Source organism: Pezoporus wallicus, unplaced genomic scaffold (genome assembly GCF_028554395.1).
Source record: "Pezoporus wallicus isolate ANWC-B61680 ecotype Strahan unplaced genomic scaffold, APGP_CSIRO_Pwel_v1 contig_6783, whole genome shotgun sequence".
NCBI classification, from domain to species: Eukaryota; Metazoa; Chordata; class Aves; order Psittaciformes; family Psittacidae; genus Pezoporus; species Pezoporus wallicus.
In genome coordinates this window covers 3,006,954-3,033,882 of record NW_026637555.1, presented here as the reverse complement: position 1 = coordinate 3,033,882, position 26,929 = coordinate 3,006,954, and the positions used below count along the sequence as shown (strand labels likewise).

Here is a 26,929-nt window from a genome sequence, read left to right as displayed (position 1 = left end):
AAAAGAATATGGAAATATCAGCAAGGCAGACTGAAATACCAATTACTCTAAGGAGCTTTTTAGTGACAGCTCAGCCCCGGTTTGGATTTTATTCTCATTAAGATGGCTGGAGTCACAGAGGATTACCAGGACTGTGCATTATTCTTTGCATCCTCCTACCCTTGTGCAACACAGCAGAGAGTTCCTAAAAAGGGTTTTCACAGAAAACCACTCAGAATCTTTTAAAGCAACTCTTAACTCCACTAAAGCAAAAATGGAACACTCCATCTTGATATCAGGGTTTTAAAATACATTAAAATCTAATATGCAAAGCTCAGACTTGCATTCACAACCATTCAGTGAGCAGAGGAACACTATTGTGCCTCTAGGTAGCAGCTTCCAAACATGGCAAAGGACAGAACTGTCTTCTTAAAGAAGACAGAAATGTCTTCTTAAGATAATTCTAAGTCATGGTAAAATACCTGGTTTCCTAAAGACAGAAGGCAGGTCTTTCAGTTTGTCAGCAAGGACCACTCAGTGCCATAAAACGGACAGAGGTTCTCAAATGAACTAGCATTTATTTGCAGGTGAACAGTCAGAAAAGCATGGCTGTCCGGTCTGGTACTGAGGCACCATGGGTAGGATATCTAATTAAATACTGCTTTTCCAACAGCAGATTTTCCTCCTGACTCCACAGCCTCAGCCCAGTCCCATTTCAAGCATGCTTCCCAAGCTGATCTGACAATCTGATAGCGATGTCAGGCACTCAGAGTCCTTCATCATTGTAAACAGGGGAAAGGGGCTTGAGGATGCTGCGGGCGTTGCTCTCCACAAGTGGCCGCCAGCTCACCTCACCCGTCAGCAGCAGGTCCTCCCCGCTCAGCGCATCCAGGTGCTGCACCTGCAAGGACAAGGAGTTAGTGCAAGATGCCCCATCACCCCTTAAGTGCTACACAAACAGGCTCCAGAAATGAAGCACAAAAAGGAGATTTTAACATGCTTTGTCATTTGTGTGAGACCTGAAAAGATAATTTAATATATTTCAGTCTTAAGAGTTAGGGAAAGGCTGAGATAAGCATCTGCAGATCCACTTGAGTTAACTGCGTAAGGTCTTCCACTAATACCTTACCTAATGCTTCTTCTGAAAGTTTGGCAACAGGACAAAGAGAAGCCACTCAAAGCTAACATGAGTCATTTTATCTCCCCAGCACTTAATTCAGGTGACACACTGATAGTACCATCATCTACCTGGAGTGCTCTTATAGAAGTGGTTTCACACAGACTGAGGCTTTGCATGATAGAAAAAAAGAAGCCTGACCAGCAGGGAACGCTTGAGATTTGTAATATGAAAGCCCAAGAGGTGGAGGGAACATGGAATGAATGCTCATTCTTGCAATACAAGAAATACCTGGGATCAAATTAAATTTCAAGGTGCAATGTAAACAAAATAAAGAGACCCCTCTTGTCACACAACACAGGGTTAACTTACTGCCACAGGACACTGTAAAGGGGGAAAGGAGAGGAAGTCCATTGAGAGATAGTAAATGATAAAACCACCATCTCTGGCTCAGGAAGTCTGTGAACACTGGTTGCCAGGAGAGCTGACCCTCCAAGTACAGATGCTTGCCCTGTTACTATAGTCTTCTCTGGTAACCCCTAATAGCTGCTGTTGAAGACAGGTTCAGCAAGAAGCTATGGGAAAGACCTGGTACACAATGCTGACTGGGAACCAAAGATAATCTGACAAGGAGTTTCTCAACAGAGGAAGGAATACACTGATGGTCACAGCGGGTCAGACCAAATAGCCACCTAAGCACTATATCCTGTTTCGGACAGTCATCAGATTCCCCAGTTAAGTACAATTCATGCATACAATGTTATTCTCCTTGTTTATTTGTCCTTCCTCTCAAAATCTGTTAGTTCAGGAATTTTGAGCCTGAAGTGGTTGTTGTGGATTTAATAGCTGTGTACAGGTTAATCTTCCATAGCCCTTGCCAGTGGCTTTGGAACCCACATGCCACTGGAGCATTCCAAATAACCCATGGCAATGTTATGTCTCTACATTCCTGTATCAGTAAACAGCCTTTCCTTGCTCACCTTTCACATGCCTTCAAGAGTTCCCAAAGCTGGCTCATATTCTTCCTCAGCTGTTTTTTAGGCAGGGAATCCTATTCACTGCTAATGGAGAAGCTATTTCATGTCCTCCTTACTGCTCTTCTCTTAGCCTTCCTCATCTCAGTTTTCATGGTCAGAACCCAATCCATACACATTATTCAAGATTACAAGGGTACTATCTGATCATTTAAGAAGTGGCATGAAAACACTATTTTACTCTCTATTCCTTTCTAAGTAATTCTGAGCATTTGCTTCACTTCTTTTTTTTAAACACTACAGAATGCTGTGCTGACATTTTGATAATTGCAATCTCAAGGACTCATTCCTGTGTGGTAACAGACAGTTCACAGCTCATCAATATATACATAAAGCTGGGAATGTTTTTCTGAAGTGCACCACTTTAGAGTTGTCTACAGGAATGATCTGTATTCACAAGAAGCAGTGCTGATTCTTCCCCAGTGTGCCACATTCACGTGCATGATCACTGTTTCCTACTGAACTTCTGACAGCTTCTGTCCTATTCTTTGTTTGCCCGTACAGAAGTGCAAGAAATTCCCATTTGGCAGCAAACTGTCCTAAAGTACACAATTTTACGTTTGCTCCCTGCCAATCTTCACTTTTAAACTTTCCTTCACCTCACTGATGTTAACCATCAGCAACCTTAAGCATTATGTTGACTGAACCTCCTGAGAAGCCCTCTGGCATTCCAAAAGCATCCCTTACGAAGTTCAACCCTTTACTTCCCATACCATTTTCTCAGACACACACTGAAATATTTTCTTTTCAAATCTCTATCTGAATATAGCATTGGAAACACTAAAGAGAACATTCGTGTGAAGGTTCTGGTCTTCATTCCCCTGTCCAACAGCCTACACTCTTCCTCCAGAACCTCTCTCAGCCCTTTTCTGTCTTTGGTACCTACTTGGTACCCACTCCTACCACATTTCCTAGAAACCTGGTTCACAAACCTCCCAAGGGTTGAGAGGTCAAACACTACTTGGTAGAGATTCTTCCAGGTAATAACTCTGGAAAACAAAACCTCTTTTACTTATTTCCCACAAATATCATCAGAAGTCTTTCAAACTCTGCATGCCATTTCATTATGAAGAGGATCCCAACTCTGCAACATCAATTATAACTCTGCAAGTTGCAGCCCATTTCTGACATATTTTGTCAAACCCTCCACAGCACAAGTCCAGAAAAATATAAGCAAGATTGCTTTTAATATTCCCTGTATTTCTCTGCAGACGTTTTTCATCAAAATGCAATAAATATCAGCCTGGGTTTGTATTTTTATATTTTTTCTCCTTAAAAATAATCACTGAATATAAAGATCAGTTATGAGAACTGAGCTACACAGTATGCAAGCAATAAAAATAGTTAATATTCTAACCAGGAGAATGTAGAGAAGTTGCACTGTGAACTGCAGCGTACCTGTTTGCGCACGTACTCTACAAGCAACTCCAGATGCCGAGGGTCCTCACAGTTCTTGTTAAAGAGGTTTCTCCAAAGAGCTGCTGCCAGAACATGATCATCAGACAAGATTCCCTAAAGAAAACATGGAGGGAGATTAAAAACTGCATGTGAAGAGGCAACACAAGACAACCCCATTACTCTACTTGGCAACTGACAATATTAGTTGTCCCGAAGCCCACAGCTGCTATGGGCTGTACATATGAAAAGGCATCAACATCACTCATTCCCAGAAAGGAAGAGCAATCCCAGCCTTAAATTAATTTACAGAGCAGCCTGTAACAGATATTCTGGCAAGTTAATTTGGAAAACAAACTGGGCCAGGGTACTCCTAGTGTATTTTTCTAATGTACATTTCTATGTCATGAAAACTTAACCTTAACAATTTTGGGCTTACAGAGCAGACAGCACCACCTCACAGAACTGGGTGAAGATCATGGCACTTGGAAAAGAAAAACTGAAGGACACAGAAACATACTCAGGACTTAGCTATTTTGCCTTGCTTTTCTATTTTGCATTCTACATGAGAAAGAAGCCCTCCAGGTCAAGAACTACCTAGACTTTTCCAGTTAAATCTAGTATTAAATTTGGCTTATACAAGAATCACACCCATGAGCACTTTTTGTCTAAATTCCCTCCCACTTTTACTGTCTTTTTAGGTTATGTGGTGTTATCACCATAGTCTCATCTATCCACTCTTTTGCTGACACATTTGCCAAAGCGAGAGAGGATTTTAAACGTTCAGTTAAAAATAAAAACTGTCAACATTTCTTTAATTAGACATTTTTTATCCAAAGAGTGTCAACAAAAAGAGAAAAGATGACAGACACAGGCAGACAAATCTTGGCTATGCTTAAAACTAAAGACTTGCATCCATTACACTATCCACGACTCTACAAAGTTTATAAGATACTAATAATGCAAGCAATAAAAATAATTTCACATGTGAATAAGACCATCTGAAGAGCAACACTCACAAGAGAAATAAATAACTACTAAAAGAGATGATGTATTATCTTCTTGAAAGCTCTGCAGACACTTGTCACAATGGTGGTTTTGCCTCCCATATTATGAGATGCTTCCTAAAAATACCCTCTCTTAGAGACTCGCTGTAAATACTCTCTTTGCTTTGAAAGCATAGCTGAGATCAACAGGATTCAGAGGGAGGAAATGATCTACTGATGGTCAAGCAGTGACAGTGAAGCAGTATAAAGAACATCCTTCTTTCCATGTCCCACTATTTAAATCAATTTGTCATGAGCTTGCTTTCTTTCTTCTTAAAAGCACTTTAATTCAAGGTGTAAGATGATCACAGTAACTCTGAAGTCTGCTTCCATAACATAACGTTTCTCCAAAGATATGTATGGCAAATGTTTTGCCCATCTGAGTATTCAGTAATTCAGTATTTCATCTGAGCATTGCCCATCTAATTCAATTGTGAATTAGATGGTCTACTTGTTCTTGCACATTCTCTGAAAACATCTTACCTCATCATATCCAAACAGAGCTGCATAGAAATTTTCTACCATACTTCTCATATCTTGCTTTAGAACAACAGAGTTAATCTGAAAAATAAACCAGAAAACCATCTATATAGGCTCTAAAGAGGAGGTGATGACAAAATAGTATCAGTTTCATTCTGAGCAGTCAAGAAACAATGTCTTGGCCCACACAGGTTAGGATTTGGCTGTAAGGAACAATGTTAGTGCAGTCAAACATTTTAGAACAAGACACAATACAGCTCTGTTAGTTCGGTACTTCATGAAAGTCAGTGTTACTATGGATGTACGAATGGCAGAAAACCCCTCAGCCAACAGCACTGACACGTAACTACATGAGCAGAGAAAAACTGCAGCTGGGGAAGGAGCAAAGGCAAGGCTGTCCTTTCAGTGGCAGCACAGGCTAAGATAATGAAGACTCCTCTGTACTTCAACTATTGAGCAGACCTTGCAGACCTTGATTCATTCTTAGAAACTCAGAGGGGTTTCACTTTTCCTCTAAAGCATGGACTCCAGAGCTGGATGTGCTATCACAGAGAAAGTCCTGTAACACTGAAGGTGAAGGCACCATCCCTACCACCACTCCTTCCTCACTTGTCAATACTGATTTCCTCATTCAGGAATGACATGAATTCTGTTTCTACAGCATTTCACTAGAAGCTCAGATGTACTAGTTTTTTACTATGACTAAATTTCTTTCAGAGTGTGCGATGATTCAGGTACTTCTGCTTATGCTGTAAGCATGACTCAGTCAAGTTCCACACTGACTTTTAACTCAGTTTAACAGCTGCTTAAATATTTGCTGGTTTGGCCTAAGCCACCCATTAGCTTGCAGAACTGACCCCCTGGGAGCTTAAGCCAGAACCAAGAGAGATCAACAGCTTGGTCGAAAGTGATGGCTGAAATACCTCACATGCATCTCCCTCATATGTACTATTTAGTCCTTTTGCCTGTACTTTTTAATTTGATCCACAAAAAAGATTTAATAAACAGCTCCTCTCCTGAGGGCATCGACAGGTAAAGCTGCTTCTTTATATTGACTCTTGGGAGAGATCTAAGAAATACTAAGCATTTCTTTTCTACAAATCTTGCATACAGGTTAGATACTAAGAAGCTCACCCTGTGAGCATGATAAAATACTGGCATGGGTTGCCCAGAGAAGCTGTGGCTGCCCTATCCATGGCAGTGCTCAGGGCCAGGTTGGACAGGGCTTGGAGCAACCTGCTCTAGTGGAAGGTGTCCCTGCCCGTGGCATGAGCTTTAAGGTCCCTTCAAACCGAAACCACTGTGATTCTATGCTCTTCAAAAGGCAAGGGTAATTATCTCCATACCTGCACACCACTCACATACGAGACTGCATCTTCGAGAGGGGTTTTACAAAAAAGAAAACAGCAAACAGAAATACGGGGTAGGACATCAGATCTGTACGGAATAATCCTTGCTGTCTTTGGTGCACAGCTTGTCACACTTACAAAAGCAAGAACCATATGTCCTAAACATCTTCTTAGTGTCCTTAACAGTACTCACCTTTGTAATTATGCAACAGCTTTTCGAGTTTTTGCCACTCTAGCAAGTCTCCCGTTCAAATAGCCTTCCATTAAACCACTGACTTTTTTCATCTGTCGATTTTTATAGAAATGCATATAGTGCAAACACAAGGAAAATTCCTTTTATGTCAGTTACTCATATTTTTCCATTAATATAAACTATTAAAATTCATGCAGCTATTTTACAGGCTCTCAAGATTTGGAGACTTGTTATTACGGCCTGTTGAAAAAAAAGAACTAACCATAAGAAATCAGAGGGTTAAATGATGACTGCAACTTCTGTAATGACTTAATTAAATTTTTATGGAGTACATAAACTATGATGTCATTTCTACCCGACCATGCTCAAACTTTCTCTGCATGTCAGAGATCGTGGTTTTTCTCAACAGAACGTACTTCTAAATAAGCTGCACTTCTACAGCTCTAATAAGGGGGAGCAGGTCTCATGTAACACACTCAATAAATTATCCTTCCATTTTAAACAAACAAATTCCATGAGTTATTATATATTTGCCACGCACTTTTTATGACATAATAAAAATGTTACCTCAAGGATTACTTAACACATACTACAAATGTTACAGCAGGCAACTGCAAGGGGCAAAGAAAACAAATAGTCCCATTACAGAGACAAGTCCTGGACTATACATCCCCAGGGAAGCAGCTTTCTGTACTAAAAGCTAAGAGCAGCTTTAAGTTAGCAAGAAATAGACTGATGAAGGAGATAACCAAGTTAAACAAACATGGCAATAAATACATCTTAAAAGACAACCAGTTTAAAATAGAAAATATGACTTTGGGGATGAAGCACTATCTTAGGCAATAAAATTACATTTAAAGGAATATTGCAATTTCTGAAGAATACAACCAGCAGTGGTTAAACACAAACATTGTAGGAAAAAATTGTTGATAAAACAGGGCAAATGAGTAAATCTAAATCAGCATTTATTGCAAATGATTCCTCTCTTCAAGCTTGTTCATGTTTTTACCACTGGCAAGGGTCAGGATCTGGTTGGTTCTGACTCTGCTGACTCTTCCACCATTTGTTACTAAGAAAAAAACCTGCTAAACAATTCCAAGCAACTAACTGCTAACATCACCACAATCAGTAACATCTGGAGCTCTTCTAGGCAGTGAGCCCTTTTGCCTTCTTTGGAACAACCCATTGTGGAGCTGTCACCAGAATAAATGTATATACCATCTCCTAAATTGACACACAGAACTATCTTAGCTCAAAACAATGAATACATTTTTGGCACATCTCACATTTATAAGACCTTTTGAAAAAGGGAATGTACAGCTAACCTAGCTTCCTTCTACATGTCACAACTTTTCACTGAAAGACTCCATGACGCCCCATTCTGCTGCAAGACAACTACAGCACATGATTACTGCACTTGCATTATAATGCCAAACTAAGAAACCTCATCTTCAGCCTCAATGACTTCAATACACATCATCTGACAGCCAACTGGTGAGACTTCTGCTGTATCAGACAATTTACAGTATCAAGTATCAGTTAAGGGTTCGATTCTAACAAAATCATAAAATCACAGAGTGGTTTGGGTTGCAAGGGACCTTAAAGCTCATAGAGTTTCAAGCCCTGCCATGGTCAGGGACACCTTCCACTGGAGCAGCTTGCTCCAAGCCCCTGTGTCCAACCTGGCCTTGAACACTGCCACAGATGGGGCAGCCACAGCTTCTCTGGGCACCCTGTGCCAGCGCCTCAGCACCCTCACAGGGAAGAACTTCTGCCTAAGAGCTCATCTCAATCTCCCCTCTGGCAGGTTAAAGCCATTCCCTGTCCCTACAGGCCCTTGTCCAAAGCCCCTCTCCAGGGATGGGGTATTCTAGGAATTTCTAAGAAAGTAAGAGCACACTGCTGAAAAATACGTTGGAAAAAATGTTGGAAAATATCTATCGGCACAGCCTTTAAAGTGAAAACTGCTATAGGATTAATCAATATCAATGCCTCTCGATGCATCAAGAGTATTCTTTCGTAATGAATCTCCTCCTTACCCTCACGTCCTGTGCTTTGGCTTATACTGCAGAGAAGTCTCAGCATGCACGCATTGCAAAACATTGCCCTAATGCATTCTATCTCCAAAGAGGCATCCAGCCCATGGGATCAGCTTAGAACCAGCACAGAGTAAAAGATCACCCCTGTGGAGCAGGGACATTGGATCATCAACTGCTTCACTCAACAAATGTGCTCCTGACAGACCACACTAAATGCTAGTGTAGACATAGCTGTGATGTCCACGGGCTACACTATTTGAAAACACTTTAACAGGAGGTTTTTTCTGTTATAGCTTTTGCCAACATGTGTTACACCCTTAAGCTACTTTAACACATTAATCCATCCATAAAGGCAGAAGGGGCACTTCCAACTGCACCTTGTACAAGCGCTAGTCATTGAATTTCATGCAGCAATTCCTCTCTTTAGGCCATAAGTTATGGTTGAACTAGATTTTTTTATGAAGAGATTTCAACCAGAAGAAATGATTAGATCATAGAACCTGACCCTCTGCATATCACAGACCATTACATTTCACTGAGTTCCCTCTGTACTATGCTCAGTAAATTGTGTTTGGCTAAAGCATATCACCCTCACAGTTGAACATGTGCCTCTCATTTTGGATTTGAATTTTCTGGCTTAAGTTTCCACCCCCTCATTCTCATTATACCATTCCTGCAAGAATAAAAAACCTCTTTTGTACAATGTAATTGCTCCTGTACCTGTACACAGCAGATGTGTCAGCACAATCATCTTTGCACATTAAGATTAGAGTCTTTAAGGTTATGCTTGCATTAGGCACACTGATACTACATCATCAGCGCACCCCTGGAGTGGCTGAAGTTGTAATAGCAAAGTAGCGTTTTATGCTGACACAGTAAAAATTAATCCATCTCATGTGCAAAAGGAGGTACACAGGTAAGAGTACACTTGTTATGACTGAGTCCACTCTGAGGACTTCTGTTAGCCATGCTGCCATAACCATCAACGGCTCCTACTGACACTGGTTTTGCTTTCTGGAGAATTCAGTATCAGCAGAACTTCCCAAAGGAGATACAGGACAAATCTTTCATTATAAAAAATATCACTCCTCAAACATTTAGGCTTCTTTAACCACCTTCTCTCAAGCTGCATTTGGAAAGAATGACTTCTAATATATAGTTTGTGTTAGTTATAAATAATATATAACCACATGTGGCTATATATGGGCTTTTAAAGGGTTCGCTGCCCTCTTAATAAATGCACATGACGTTAAATGGGAAAACCTGCATAGAGCCCTTTTATTTCCTCCAATAACATAATTATTACTGTAGCTAGGATCAAAAAGATTAAATTAATAAAACAGATTAAAAATATCTCTGTAGCAAAGTGCCAAAAAGGAGAGCTCCTTCAGGCAACCTCAGAGTTGGGAAACAACAAAGATACTGCAGAGATTATTTTTCCAACCTTCATTTTTTAGTCTTATTAATCACTCTGTTCCTCAGTTGTCTGCAAACTGGCTACAGTGGTGAGTCCCCATCTACCTTAGAATATTAACTTTTCTGATAAATTCTCTAATTTTCTAATTCAAAGTAAGTAATTCTGTAATGCCTCTCAGTAGAGAATTAAATTCAGAGAATTGGCTTTAAAGTCTTCTTCAGACATAGTATTAACCCAGACGAAAACTACATGTTAGACTGCATCAGAACCAGTTCCTGCTGTAATCTTCAATCCATAAAAGCAACATGAAATTTCTGCAAGCTCTGTTGCTTTCGTAACAACTGCATAATCATCAATAACACTCCTTAGAGCATGTTTCTTTGAAGCAGACAAAAGCAAGTTATACAACATTAGCTACGTATTCCAGCAGAACCAGATGGTCACCCTCAGTTGGCTAGTATCAAGGAAATGAGACAGGTTTCTATCTTGTAGTCTGTTAATTTTGAAACTCTGCCATGGGAACAGGTAAGAGATTCAGAGTAGATCCCAGCACAATCCTCACTGTATTAAATATATCTTTCTCTGTAGTATGTGACTGGCAGAGTCCATTGACAACCTCTCAAGAGAAAGATCAAGGAAAAGTCATCAAACCTCTGAGCTCTCCACCGAGTCCTGCTGACTCTCTGTAAGAGTGAGCTGCTGTAGGAGAGTTTTCCTGCAATGCTTCTCTAAAATACTACTTGCTAAATGCCTAAAACTGATCATGGCCGTGTTTCTAAACACACCAGAATCAAGAATTCAGGCTGACAAACTGAAAGGAAGTCACACAACCAAATTTAAAAGAGGCACTTGACAGCAGTGAAGATAAAAGATTAAGGTAGATATTCACCATGAGCACTTAGACAAATCCTGTAAAACTCCATCTCTCTACTGAGAGAAACCTCAGTAACTGTCAGGAAGAGTCACACACAAGAAACACTGCATTGGATCAGACCAAGGGTCCACCAAACATGGCATCTTGCCTTCAACAGTAGGCAGGTACACTGAAAAGTATAAAGACTACAAGCTGATTGATGCTTCCTCCAAGTATTCTCCCAACCAAGTTGAGCCCAGGACAACCCTCAACACTTGATTTTTATTTCCACAGTAACCTTCAACAGGTTTCCATGTCAAGCAACTTGTCCAGTGAACTTTCTGCATCCACAACATGCTTCAGCAAGTACCCTGGTCTGCTACCCACAATGAGAACCATCTCCTCTTTGTTTCTTCTGAAACTGCCTCCTGCTAGTTCCATCTGGGGGCTCATTTTTTTCACTGGCTGAGGCAGCGAATACACACTACTCCATCACCTCAGGATTCTGAGCGCATCATGTGCCCTGTGATATGATCTGCCCATAGAAAGACTTCAGCTAACTTAACAGAAGTCAAGAGCAACAAAATCCCTGGGATCATAAAGCATTAAATGAAACAAAACATATTAGATAACATTTAATAGGACTGCAAAGCCATGAAAGGTGGTATCCACTTTGAAAAGTATTTCAGCAGAACCAGGTAAGTACAAATCAGTAGAAAATATAATAATACATGAAAAGAACAACAACAGATACTGATGGCCAGTAATACCCAGTGCTGATGAAGGTACCACTACACACTAGAACAATGTGCACACATTTAGCAGCTACAATTCTAGAAATGGATCTTAAAAGAGATACAGATCAACAAGTAGCAGTGAACAAAGCCTAATACATTTTAGGAATTATTATAAAAGGAATATAGAACAAAAGAGGAACCCTATTCTGCCATAAATCCCTTGAGTCCTCACATATAAAATGCTGTAGATATTTATTACTTTTAACCTCAGAACACATCCAAAATAAATTGAAAACACAGAGAAGATGTGAAGGCAATGAGACACATGAGGAAACACTAGTTATATTCACAAAAAAAATGAGGAGGAAGATGACGGAGAGGTAAAATCATGAGTGGCATCAAGCAGGTAAGTAATGAATTATTGCTCACTGTTTCTTATAAAAAACATATGTAGAAAACAAGCTGGTGAAATGATCAAATAATACTTTAAAAATAAAAGTACTTTCTCATACAACACAATGAAGTGCCAGAAGTCATTGCCACAGGACATTAAAGAGCAAAAAATATGAAATGGGTAAAAAAGGCACATTCATAAGAGGATTCTGTTAGTAGATACTAAATATGATGGTCCCCACACAACTCTCATGTGACTCGTTAGTGAATGGCAAGAAAATGGACAATATTGATCCACAGTCCTGCTTCTTACACTTTTTCCCAAATATCTCTGGTCATTGGTAGAAATAGGACACTGGATCTTCATCTGACATGAGAAAATGTTCCGTTTTGTTCACTTCTTGCTGGTCTTTGCAGATTCTGACTGGTATCTCTTCTCCCCGTGTATTTCTTCCTGCCCTGACTTACAGCAAGACAGCCACAGCTCCTCAGATGACCCTGGGTACCAGTCATCAGGTCACTTCTCTGACCTGGTAGGAATTTCACCTGAACTATGCTAATGCAAATAAAGAACACTGCTACCTTTACCATAGCTTTTAGTAACCTCAGGGGAAGAGGCTACATTTTATGTAAAAATAAGAGCAAGAATGATCCTGCTCATACCAAACAGACCATCCTCCCCCTAGGGAAAAAAAAAAAAAATCATTTAAAAATTCCTTCTTCAAGAATCTGGGACCAGAATAAGTTTCTGTTGGATAGGAACAGCAAGTCACCCATCCAAAAAAGCAAGCCACATCTCCTCTCCTAAAAATTCTCCACAAAAAAGGCTATTTCATTTCAAAATGAAGTGACAATTGCTAGAGTCCATCAGCAACTCCATTGCAATCAGCCAGCCTAATCCCTGATGCTAACACCTAGCCCTGCTACAACTTTTCTCCAGTGAATAAGACCAGGATAAATGCAAATCCTCACTCTTACTATCTCACTTTCACACTCATTCCTGCAGTGCCTCGCAGACTGGCTGATTTGTGTTTGCTCCATCAGACTTGCCACTATTTCCTAGCGGAGCCCTGTTCCTACATGACCTGTGTGACATTCTCCCATCAGTTCCACATTTGGGTAGAATTCTAATTTGAAGTCACATTGCTTTCACCTTCTACCAATATTCTGCACCTTCTGGTTTCAATCAGAAACTGAGAAAACCCCGATTTCCCCAAGCACTCCTCCTCCCCAGGGCTTCAAACACACACATGCCACAGAATAGTTAACAGTTAAATATTTTCTTGCCAATATTTTAAGAGTGCAGAAGGTTCCAAATTGCTGGTAAAATAAACAATGCCAGACTGTGAAAACTCCTGCCTGCCATATACTCTGATGTTAACAAGAGTTTCTTTATTACTGTGACCTTTCAGAAGCGAGCAAGAATTATTTCTCTACCCTAGTTCTGCCCTCAAGTAAAAGGCAAAGGAGGAAAGCAAAGCATGAAAAAGCTGCATGGTAAGATACTGGGACTTTTCCATCTTACTTCTGTGTTTCATTCAGACTTGATGCTGCTGTGAATAAATAAACTTCCAGAAGATACTAAAAGCACAGGCAAGGAGTTTAAGAAGCCCAAAATTTCCTTACACACTGTTTCCCAAATAGCACAGACTAAGCCTACATATGGGCTATCTTCCCCCTTGCAAGTACATAATACACCAGGAAATACAAAAGGGCAAATTTAAGATGCTCTCAATGAGACACATTATTTCGAGCTCCTCATGGCTCTGTCCTCTGGGGCTTTAGTCATGGAATTCCAGCAATTACAGGGTCTCTGCCATTTCCTCACTTTTAAAAAATGAAGTCTTCAAATAGCATCCACAGCCAGAAGGAATTGCCAGCACTTCCAGAATGAAGGAGACAAATGACTGTATAGTTCAGGTGACAGCCCCTAAAACCACTGGTGATTCACACGCCTGCCAGCCTTCTGTTACCTAGCACATGTATTTGCTGTTATGGAGTCCACACCCAAGTCATGTGAAAACCAATTCAGACCAGTGTTGCTCATTTCACATGTATCAAGGCTGTATTGACCCCATCTTCCATTCTTGAGATCTACACCGGTAGCCGAGTCTCCCTTTTCACGTACTTGTGAAGGCCATCTGAGCAACTTACAAATAAGCGTGATGTATGGTTTGCTAGCAACAAATAACAATCTCTAAGACCAGGTATGCTGCTATTTTGGTCAAATCTTTTAACCTTCTGTATTATTTCCTGCCCTTTGAATACAGAAACAACAACATTCAAGTTCCTAGAGAAGTGAAATGATAATTAACAAGTTAATACAGGCAGAGATACAGCAAGTGCTCCGCATGACTACAAACAGAAGAGGAAGACACAACAACAGACAAGGGAATAGAAAGAATCTATTGAGATTCCTAAATCACAATGGAAAACAGAAGAACACAGTGGCTTGCCTAGATGTGTACAAAAGGATCACATGCTGCTGCTTATACTGAACTAGTAAAAGAAATGAAAGCAGGCAAGCATGAAAGTGAGCACTGGAATCATTGAATGCATTGCATTTGCACTTCCTGATCATTATCATTTATTCATGCTCTTCTAACCAGGCAGCAGGACTAAGAGAGAACAAGACTCATTACTAAATACCATAGCTTTACACATATAACCTTGATGAAGAACCTATTAGCCTGAACGCCTTGGCTGTCACAGAGGAAAGAGAGAAATGATTTTGTCTTGCACACTGTGCCTCTTTCCTGGGAACAATCACAATTTAGCCTGTAAAGCTGCACTCACATTTTGTTCTTGGAAACAAAAGCAATGAAACAAGCTTATTCATCCTTCCTCAAAATAAAGAGAGGAGATCCCAAGTACCAAATAAACCCCCACAGCACCCCTGCATTGTATCAGAACCTTAACTGATGCTTATGCTGTTGACTTCCAAGACAGGCAGGCACCAAAGCCATAAAAAAGAGTTGAATTATTCACTCCTGAAGAGGAAGTGAAAGATATCAGTGACACTCTACCAGCAGTGAAAAGCACAAGCAACAGTATGATTAAAATGTATTGGGAACAACTCAGAACCTCACAATGGTTTGATTACTCTGACTTAGAAAAGAATCTGGCCTTGGTCTTTTCTCGGTATTTACAAAGGAGCTTAAAAGTGCATTCATGTTTTCACTACAGCAGCTTGGAGTTGTCAAGAAAGAACTACAACCACAACCTGAGATACCTTGCTCCCAAGAGTCTCAAAAGGCTTAGCCAAGCAGACCAGCTGAGCTCGTTTGAGGAATTCTGGGGCAGACTCCAAAAGGATGGCAAGCTGATAATGTAGAAGTCGAAAATATGTAGCATAACAACATGTAACTTAACCCTAACTGTCTGCAGGCAAATCAGAAACTGGATCATAAGTGATAACCAAAGAAACACGTGTGACAACATCAATGCTACCCATTCTCACTGAGCCTGGAGCCTGCAGTGGGTTCCCTAAGGATCATTTCCCCGTTTCCCACACCATCTCTATACTGTCAACATAAAAATTATGCAGTAATTTCATTGTTTAACATCTGAATTTTGGAAACTACACTATGCTCTGGAGAGTTTGAAGGACACAGGGCAGCTCTTAACACCTACAGGCACTGCATGGTAAAATCGACTTTGGCATGCGAGTCCCACAGGTCTCACATGAACGTGGGGATTAACGAGAAAGAGATTTCTAGACAAGGTGCTATAAGGGAGCTTCCAGTGTACTTCTTGCAGGCACAAAGCAGACCAAGGATACGACCTTACAGTAACAGGATCCAACACATCTGGGAAATTTAAATGGATTTTTTAATGCCAGACTCGACAGAAAACTGGGGCAGGCCAGCTGAAAAGAACCCAAGCATATATTATACCTTGATTTCAACAGTAGGCATCCTTGGCAGATCCCAAACATGCCTGTATTTCATACAGCCAGGTGGTGTAATTTCCGTGGGTGCTGGTTCTAGAACAACTACATGAAAATAACATGAGAGAGACCCCTATTTCAAACCATGCCCCGGGAAGGCTGAATTTGCATCACCATGCATCCTGTTTATTCCAGACATTATCATGGTCAGGGTATTTCAAGGTAACATCCTATACACATGTATTTTCCTGCATATTTAAATTATTAAGATTTCCAGAATCAAATGCATCCAATTTACTCTGGAACAGTACCTGACATTATTCATTTATGAAATGGCAAAATACTGGAAACTTGCTGGGAGCTTTTGAGCTCTTTGAGAAAGGATCAAGGGTTGACAAATTATTTCTTTTGTGCTGTTCATAAAACACTAAGTTCAGTTAAAACAAATCATACAACATCTGGTATCCCAGTAAGCAAACAAACAAACAAAAAAGACACAAAACCACATGCAACATTTTTGTATCTCTACTTCAGAAAGTTTTGCTTCTTTTCTAAAAAACAGAACACTAGAAACTGGTGAGATTTTACACAAAATGTTTTCTAAATAGTAATTTAAAAATTCGTATCATTTTTCTCCTTAAGGATGTCCAAATTATACATTTCCAAAGATACATAAATCATTTGACACTAAAACTTTTCCTCTTTAAGTTTTATAGGGTTTTTAAAACCCTTTTCAACTGTACTAAACACTATCCTCTTATATCCCAATTGGTTTCCTCAAACAAAATCACTACCTCCTCCATAATGTTTTGCTTCAGTACATTCCGTCCATCTCAACTCCCCCCTCACTGCACTGCCAGAACACTGCACACGCTCTCCATTTGCCCCAGCTCAGAGCCTTAGAATCATGGAATGATTTGGGCTGGAAAGGACTTTAAGATCATCTAGTTCCAACCCTCTGCCATGGGCAGAGACATCTCACCCTAGACCATGTTACCCAAGGCTCTGTCTAACCTGGCCTTGAAGACTGCCATCTCTCCCATGATAATGCAGTTTCTGTCCTGTGCACCCCAAATTGACTCTGTGCTTCCCATCAGAATTTAGATACAGGCCTGAAAAGGACCTCCTTCCCCCCCAGTATTCAAGTACAGCAGCTTCCCACCGCAGGTGAAGCAACTGCAATAGTTCAGGTCGTTCAAAGATCAAGTTCTATTTTAAAATTTACATCCTGCCATCTCATCTTCTAAAGCCATTCAACAATTTCCCTTGTCTCACTCTGATTTCTGAGTCTTTAGTTAAAAGTGTCTACATAAGAATAGCTTAAACTGCGCTATAACAAGGCTAGGAAGTTCTGTAGCTACTGTAAGGTAAAATGGCATTTTTTAATCCCCTGAAGTCTTCCAACTGTGAAGAAAGAAAATGGTGTTTAAGTTCACAGAGCTCAATTCTGCTCTTGATTACACTGATGTGAACCACATTATTGGTTCTGATGGCATTACTTCAGATGTTCACCAATGTAACTGAGCAAATTACGGGTCACTGTATATAAACAGCTCTAGCTAAAAGTATAACAAAGACTGTATTGTGCTATACACACCAGAGCCAATAAACAAATTCAAAAGACACCTAGATGTGTTCCTGGAAAAAAAGGGGGCAGGGGTCTAAGTGGTCCGGTGGGAGCACAGGGAAGTGAGATTAAGATAAATTAAACCAGGTTTGGCACTCTGGGTTTGACAGAGTTCTTATCTCTTTTGCAGCTTTTAGAACATGTATGGTTGCAAAATGAATTGTTCTTTTGCACTGAAAAAAACATACTCATTTCAGAAGCAGAATCACAGACTGGTTTGGGCTGGAAAGGACCTTAAGATAATCTAGTTCCAACACCCCTGCCACGGGCAGGGATGCCTCTCCCTAGACCATGAATACCACAAAACACAAGAATAACACTGTGAAAATGAGCCTACAACAATTTAGAAGTATTTGAATAAAGCCCAATGGATCTTTCTAAGACAGCACTGGATTTGCACCCAGGAGTATTAGAATGGGGTTCTTGGAGGAGGAGGAGGGGGGTGGGGAAGGGGTGCTGGTTTTTGGTGTTTGGTTAGGTTGGGGTTGGTTGTCCTTTTTAACCTTATATCTACACTGTCCCATTATTGGCTCAAATCTTGTTCCAGCGTAGTCCAGCACCTTCAAGTCTCTGTGCTCAACTCTGCAGCTTCAGTTAAGGGTATTAAAATACACTTAAACTTGTAGCAAGTGCTTTTATGTACACAGTTACTAAAACACAATACTCAGGTCAGTGAGGTTAATACTCAAGTTGAAGAACTCTGTTAGGAAGACAAATAGCAGCAATTTCTAAGTGAATTCCCTTCACAAAGTGATGAGGCAGCTGCCAGTTTGCACAGTACAAATCCATGCCCTGCAAGCCACGAGGTGGAGATCTCTGGCAAAGTAGGATCCAAAGGAAGTCTTTTACCCAGCCTAATGTTACTATTAACACTTTGAGCCATTGCACCAAGCCAATTTTTCTGTTTGTTTTTAAAGTTTGATAGAAATGTCACTAGTGGAAAAATTAAGTAAAGAGCACTGGTTAGCCACAGAACTGGACACACCTGGCTGCAAACCCACCCAAAGAAACTGACTTCATTAGTACTAGGGACAGCAGAGTAAAATTTATATCTGAAATATGCCTGCACCAGTAGAATTTGCTGAGGCCACAGGCTCTCGCTGTGTTTTTACAGCTGTGTCAAGTTTGGGTTTCTGACTCTTGCCGACATTCAGGAGTGCTGAAGGAGCTCAGGCTAACAGGTCCCAAAACTTTGTAGCTAAGATTTAGATCTCAGCACTTTTAACAACCAGGTTTTGAAATAATACAAACTCCCTTTGGAGCTGGAGCTGATGTAAATGAGTAGTTAAAATGCTTCACATTCTGTCACTTTCGGCTCCAATGAACTTGTGTATTCAAGAGCAGATGGTATATTTTAATAAACCATCAGTATCAATTCAGAAATATAGTATCCATTTTCTGCATCAAGCATTGGAGTTGTTGCTAGATATGGAAACGAGCTGAAGAACTGCAGGTTTGTCAACAAGTTAAACTAACTGCATCCATACAGGTGCTCTGTCACTTATAGCACAATACAGGAATGTACCAATCAGAGTTAAATATTGACCTTTGATACCTTGCATGAGAAAATAGCAGGGAGTGGCATTTCCTAGCCTCTTAGGTGCTATGCAGATGATAACTTAGAGCCCTAATAGTATTTAGTAAAGTTTCTTTCCATTTAACTTACTTCTGAGAAAAGCTCAGATTCTGAAATTTGAAAGCATTAACAGAGGAATATTAATGTCATCTTTTTATCTATTATTCTTAACTGGATATATTTATATGTCTTCTTTTGGAGGTAGAATATATACTGACTGCAGGACTAAATTACTGAAAATAAATACACATATACCTCGATCAGCCCCCAAACCCTTTCTCATTACTTCAGCTTCATTTTAACAGAACCATTAGTGACAAATAGCATTACAGAATCATAGAATGGCCAAGGCTGGAAAGAACCCTAAGTCATCCAGTTCCAACCCCTGCAATAGGCAGGGACACCTACCGCTAGACCAGATCCAACCTGGCCTTGAACACTGACAAATACATCAAGATTAGTAAGTAGAACCTAACACCGAGGGTAACTGTCCTTTACTTATCACTTAAAACTCCATGCAACTGCTAAACCTGAGATATACCCTGTTTGAACTCTTATCTCACATCTATGTGAAGGTGAAGGAAGTAAGTGAAGAAGATTGAATAAGGATGGAAGGAACAGGAACTGTCCATGCAGAAGCCTGTGTGAAGTGGTGTATTAAGCCAGGATCACTAATATCAAGGAGGGAGAATAAAGCAGTGATAAGGAGCGAGGGAACAGCTAACCTGTTCAAACATCAGTATATTAACATACAATAAATACTACTAAAGAGACAAAAAAGTTCATTCATCTTGACAGAAATAATAACTGAAAGATTAGGAATAATTAAAAGATGAAAAAAATATCACTAAGATTCTGAAAGCCCTGTGCCTGCCAAACACAATGGGAACAGTCCTCATTTCCAAGTTTACAGTCTCGGAAAGGTCACTATACTTTCATACACACCCTTAGTGCCCAGTCTAGTTTGCTGTTACCTCAGGAGTTCACATTCTCTCACAAGGAGTCTTATTGTAATCAATGGGCCTCTGTGCAGCTAAACTATATTAAATATACACACAGGTGTAACTGGTTTTGAGATCAAGCCTTTAAATGTGGACATATTTCTTTTAAGCCTCAGCTATTGCCACATAAAAGCTATGTGAACACTAGGTTACTGTCCAAAGTATATTACAGGAATTATACTATTGCAAACTAAGCATGCTTGTTATTACAAACAAAGATTGTGAAATTGAAATTCAAGGATAAACTGAAAAGATGTCTAACCTGCCAAGGCAAAGAATGAATGGCATTCAAACAACTTAAGATCTCCTTGCAGTTGCATCATACAGCGACCCTGTCATTATAATATGCATATACTTACATTTGAGGTGCCAGACTGGATAAAAACATAAGGACACTGGTGTTTGGGGTTGTTTTTACTCTTTGGGGAATTTTAGGGAGCAATGGAAGATTTAGTTTGCAGAAATGGAAACCCTGGGCTTCCCTTTACAAAGAACTGACTGCAAAGCACTATCTTTTTTTCCCTTGAAGTTTACCAAAGCATCCTCAAGAGACCTGTACCAGGTCTCCTGTCACCACTGTGATACTGGGGCTATGAAAATCATCAACTATCTCCTACTTTGTCCTGGTTTTGGCTGGCAGAGTTAATTTTCTTCCTGACTCTGCACTGTCTTCTCTGAATACTATCATCAGCACAAGGCTGAAGAAACACACCTAGAGACTTTAAGGCCAGAAATGACCATTACAACTTGCTAGCATAACCCTTCTCAGACTGGGCCAAAAACCCCCAACCTTGCACTTCCTTCAAACTTGCGAATGAACCTTGGACCTGTTCTCCTCAAGATGCTTCTTTCAATGACAAAGACCAGGGATACTACAAATTCAAAATGAAAACTAAACTAATGACTAGTTACAATAATGTTACAATAAAACCTTGTCCCTTAACTTTCCTTTTACTCATCATCCTATACACAGAGGAAACTCAAAGGTCTGCTGGAATTACTTAATTTACAGTTATACATTTGGCACCATTTTTCTCCCTACCTCAGCTGATGCATTATTCCTGTCCACAAATGCCCCTTCTGTTATAGCAGCATTCATTTCTGCAATCATATGGCAAACCACATGGAAAATTAGTTACTTTCAGAGAAATCAGTATCTTCATCCAGGCCAGTGCAGTTTAAGAAACAAGGTCAATGGCTCAAGACAACAGGCAGTAGAGCTGCAAGAATGCATGTTCAGGAGTAAGGGCTACATGTATCAGCTTAAGCTAATAGAGAAATAAAGCAGCTACAGGTTGACTCTTTGGCATTATTCTAAAACATGCAAAGTTACAGAATTACTGAAAGATGTGAACCATCAAGATTATCAACACCAAAGATGACTTACCCCCATCACCTTACCACGCTGCTCCACATCCTCCCACATGCAGTGAACTATATAGCGACACATGTATTTTCCCGTGCGACCCTCCTGCTTCATTCGGACCAGACACATCCTGCAAGAACACAAACACCAAGTTCATACTTTCTAGTTTTAATTCAAATGTAAAGAGTAAATTAAATATATTTCAACTCATTTAAGATTCTCCTTACAGTATGTGGTACTGTGATCAGGAAAAAAAATACATATAGATTCATTTATTTAAATAAACTATCACAAACTTTTCTATTCTGCACTTAGAGATCTGCTTGTACCTGCTGGATTTTGGCCAATGCAGCCAGAAGAGTGACAGCAGACTATTCTTGCTGACAGTACTGTAATCTAGTTAACAGTACTGCAACCTAAATTCCTCAGCCTTAATAACACATCACTCTTTGGAGCAGGAACAAACGCCTTGTCTAATCCTAGGCTACAAGCCAGCTGTAATTCAGCTTGGTACACTAAAGTGCTGTAAGAGCCTGAACTAGCCAAGGTGTGAAAGCTTAAGAAAGTTACAGACTTCACCTAAATTCACATTAGCAATGTCCTAAATTATTTCAACTACAAGGGCCTTTGGATGCACATCCAACCACTTGGCAAAACCCCTACACACAGTACATCCTACAAGAACTCACAAGTTAGTAAGTGCATTGTGAGACCCTAATGAGAATACCAGGTTGAGTTGGTTTCCTTTTTTAAGCATTAAAGCCACTTGAACTTCATTGCTGCTGTTCTGTTAAAAAAATAAATATGAAATCGTATTTGGCTTCTTTTACAACATCCGTAAACAGCATGAACTGAAATAGCAGTTAATCCTTCCATGAGTCAGGAGACCAGCCCCATTCCGCCCCCAGGTCCACCTTCTCCACCTCACTAACTCCTGGGGTTTGAGTCAGAACTGCCTGTTCACCACTGACTGTAGACAAGGTGATGCTCAAACACTGGAGCTGGAAGAAATCACTCCTTTGCACAGAGACATGCTACAGGTGGGAAGGAGCTGGAAGAAATCACTCCTTTGCACAGAGACATGCTACAGGTGGGAAACTGCTCACAGGAAATTCTTCTCACAGCTTACGTGAAAACAACAGAGCAAAACTGCTAGGGGCCACTCTGAAGGAGTTGAATACTAACAACAGTGAATGTGCCACCAGAGTCAGCACATAAAAACGATGATTTTTTTCTAATCTGTTCATTTCTTCAGTGCACATAAGATCTGGGCCTCCCTACAGCCATTAGAAGTATCTAGTGATCTGAGAATGCCAGCTCAAGAGGGAGAATCAAATGCTTGAAGCTTGTCTGTTGAGCTGACCTGTAAAAGGACAGATGCCAGTCTTTATGACGGATTCTATCTTGTCTACTGATTAGTAAAGGGAAGATATTTTTTAACCTGCAAAGAAAGCAAAACTTCTTGCCAGTTATGGGTCAGAGACAAAAAAAGCTGAAGGTAACAAAAACTGCATTAGCCCTATATTATTTTTTCTGTTAGAACCATACACTGAAGTCCCATACAAGGGCCATTCAACCGAAATACCCAAATTGAAAGAAGAAAAGCCCACAGACCAGAATCTGATTTCTAGATGGAGAACTGCTGAAAATGACACCGGCCATAAAAGAGACAGCTAGGGCTCCAACACAAGCCAGGGGGAATGAGGTCAGAAGACAGGAGAGAGGGACTGGGACATAGTAAGTAGACCCAGTGATACTCAACTGTAGAATGACTGAGACACTCTGGGTAGAGAAGGTCGGCAGTCAGAGAAGACTGTAGCAAACAAAGCTGTGTAAGGATTCCCAAGGTTTATATTGTGGCGGTGATGACTTGGTACCTGTCCAGTAGCACCACTGTCCCAGCAATCCAGTACAACTAGGATGGTATCAGGAAATTAATCCTCAACTTGCTCCTAGAAAGACAACAATGCTTCCTCCTAAAACAGTGCTCCAGAACTCAGAGAACAGCTGTCCAGTTATCAGTCCACAAAATAAATGGATAAAGAGCGTAAAACTTGTGTTTTACTTCCAGCCATTTCAAAACCTTTGTTCCTCTCGTGCATTTTCGTAACTGAGCTGCATGAAAAAGTTAATTAGTAAGAGTTACTCTGCTCCAAATTTTTATCCACTCTTTTAACAGGTCAAAATGACTCAAGTTTAAGAGATTAATCTGGGGCTAAGAAAAGCATTTTTATACTTCTCTTGCTGAATATGCAAGCTCGGAGGGATGTGGGGGAGGAAAGTAAGAGTGGCTTGGCAAGAAAAACTCCTCTCCTCCCAGCATCAATACTGGTTCCTATCCAGTCTGCCTTCAGTGGTGGTGCAGCAGGAGGAGAGCAGTGCACAGACCAACAGCTAACAATTGGTCACTGATGAGCAGGGCTGAAGCGGTGTTCAGAGTAATGCCTGCTACCCGTGAAGCCTAAAAGGCAGCTGTGTTTGGATGCACAGTGCTGTCACAGAGCTGTTCTGCAGCACCATGGGTGAGATCATGGAATATTGCAGTTTATTTGAGAATTTGGTAGTTTGTTACTACACCTGCTGTCTGAGGTTTAAAAGACACAGACTCTAAAAACTATAAACCTTTCAACTTGATCACCACAGTGTGAAACATTTTATTGTTTCACTACAGAATCTGTTCTGTAGCTTAGTCAAATACTGACTCATCTTCATCAAACCATGAAAGCAAAATTATTCCAAACTATCTTTGGAAATCTACCTGAAATTTGCTGGGTTGGGTAATTTATGCAGTTATGCAGCGAGATTATGTTAGAAGAAAACCATATGAAAGGATGCCTGAAAAGGAACAGGAGCTTCTCTAAGTTGACCCATCTCAGATGAGATCTAGCAGCTTCCCATAACAGCCTCTGCTACAATTGCTCCTGTTGGTATTCCCACAGTGCCAGCAGACTGATTTAACACCAGAAGTGGTAGCTGACACCACTCTGTCAACTGCTGCGAGGTGGCTCAGTGCCATGCAGTTTAGGTGTGCTGCCGTATTATACTTCTTGATGCTGTGTATCACAGGGTATATTTTCCTGTCTATGCAAAATCATGACTATGTGAATAAAAACCCAGGGTGTTCTTTGCATATTCATGTTATCCCTCCCTGTTTTCCCCCCAGATACTTAAAAGTTTGGGTTTGAGTATTTATTTTAGTCATTTTCCAAATATCAATATGAACAATTACCTTATTTATTAACTTTTTAAAGCCTTTTTCCCACATGGAACAGGAAGAAGTACACAATCTGCCAATTTTGAGGGTCTTCCTTGCTTCATTCCACATCGCTAACTGATTATAATGTCAACAGTTCTGCTAATTTATTCATTCTTTAGTGAAATGAGCTGTCCCATCTTTCAACATACAGAGGAGAAAGGAAATAAAAAGGAGGGAAAGGGGAAAAAAGGAGACAAGGAAATAAGGAGCCTCTGCTTAAGCGCAGCTATTTCAGTACAAACTTCCTTTCAGCCTTTGGATAGCTGAACCCAAGTCTATGGACTTCAGTCTCCTGAAAGATCTGGCACTTCACAAAAATTACTCTACTCCCTTGTGCATCCCTCTGACCTTTACAAGGATGTAATGCTAGCTGAAAACCTGATTTTTTTGGCTACTATTTTCACAAATAAAAAAAAGGAAAAAACTTCATGTTTAAGGTGTTAAATACTTTTATAGGTAGGCAAGTTGGCATTCACCAACCTGCATGTACGTTTCAGAGGTGCAGGAATAAATGCCAGTGCTATAATTTGTTAAATGCTTCTGATGAGCAGCAATTTCAATCACCACAAATTTTACATAAATTTAAGTTTAAACTTTTCCTAAAACACCCGACTAAGGTTTTTCCACATGGGCTGAGAAGGCTTTCAGAAAACTTATGGCAGAAATCATTCCACTCCTGAGGACTTTTGAGATGTTAGCTTCTGTATGGCTCACTTTGTTCTTTAGTAGAGATCTGCTAAAATTCAGGAATGAGTAATTTGAATATGACCACTATTATCAGGAACCATGGAGCCCACTTTTCCTCCCGTTAAGGTACATATCACTCTTTTTCCTGACAGCAGTTATACTACTAGATTATTTTTCACTTACCAGACATGAAGCTGGGCTACTAGAAACCATGAATTCAAAGTGTCAGGCATTTGGCACCCTTGAGGAGAGGGGGGAAAAAAAACACAAAACCAAAGCCAAATATTAATATGAATTTCATCGCGTTTTGCACCCAAGAGAAATTCACTACCCCAAAACCTAAATAAATTTTAATATTTCATTTTTGACACTATACAGTACGTACATATCAGAAGCAAACATCATTTACTGTCAGACTTGTGCTTAAGCTCCAGAAAACACAGCCACAGGATGCTGTAGATGCCAAAGATTTTGTGTGTTTTGATCTCACTTAGACAATATTTGGGACTGGAGAATTAAACAAACATGGCTTCTAGCTCAAGAAGTCCCAAAGCAGTAGAGAATAATAGCGAATTATCAATGGATGCTCTGCTCCATTCTTATACTCTAACATGTACTGGCTGGGTCTTTGCTCCTAATCTTCCATTCTGATTTACTACATGGCTGTACAACCTACAGCACCCTGAGCATACCTTGCCTCTAGCTGTTCTACATGAGGATTTAAACCACCAACCAACCATAGCAACAATTTCTGTTTCCAGATTTAGTTCTACTCTGAGAGCCACTGGGTGTTCCAGGGATGGTTAGTCCACATGCACATTCACACTATGGATCTACATCTGCCATTAGTATGTGAGGCTAAAGATTTAGGTTATGTGGCACAGAAACCATATTCGTCTTCCTCATGCCCATCAAGTCCTTCTGTTCCTGCCAATCTCAAACCTACCTCCTAGGAAATCACCTCTACATTTGTTTCCTGAGTAAGTTTTTAAGAGGAGTACCTAATGCAAAGGATCTTAATCACCTTGGCCTACCCAGCACCTGCTCTTGTCTTCTGGACTTAGCTGTATGAAGGTCAGAGTATTCAGAAATAGACTCTCCAGTCAGATGTGCCCCTAGGAAGTCAACCTTATCTTTTCTGCATTGAATATATTCCCTTCCCGACTCCTATACTTCTTGTCTCTCAAGTCTTACCAAAGAGATTCACCTGGATCATGAAGCAAAACTTTTCACAGCCTCTTTCTTTTTATACCGTCAGGCAACCACCAGAACCACCAAGCAAACCATCACTATTCATCCCTCCCCAGAGAGATTACTCCATCAGTGCCCAGGAGGTGCCAAGCTTCAGCATCAGTGTTCATACATCACCTATGCCACCTCTAAGACAGTCTATGTTTGGAAACACAGGTTTCCCTCACCCTTCTCCCCATTTGGCTCTCCCATCCCTATTAGAAATATTCATGTGCCTAGAAATGACTACTTTGGCCTAAAGGCA

At 40.3% G+C, this 26,929-nt stretch overlaps 1 protein-coding gene across 2 annotated transcripts in view; it reads right to left on the bottom strand.

Moving 5' to 3' along the window:
* Window positions 1-533: 533 nt before the first annotated feature.
* Window positions 534-26,929, bottom strand: part of LOC130597670 (ubiquinol-cytochrome-c reductase complex assembly factor 1) — a 38,720-nt gene continuing 12,324 nt past the window's right edge. For both annotated transcript variants that reach the window (XM_057406403.1, XM_057406404.1), the window contains exons 6-10: window positions 25,618-25,675; window positions 21,513-21,621; window positions 5,055-5,132; window positions 3,529-3,642; window positions 534-880 (exon numbers count right to left, since the gene is read on the bottom strand). In XM_057406403.1, coding sequence (XP_057262386.1) covers window positions 746-880; window positions 3,529-3,642; window positions 5,055-5,132; window positions 21,513-21,621; window positions 25,618-25,675 — 494 coding nt within the window. In that variant the 3' untranslated portion in view covers window positions 534-745. The remainder of the gene's footprint in view (window positions 881-3,528; window positions 3,643-5,054; window positions 5,133-21,512; window positions 21,622-25,617; window positions 25,676-26,929) is intronic.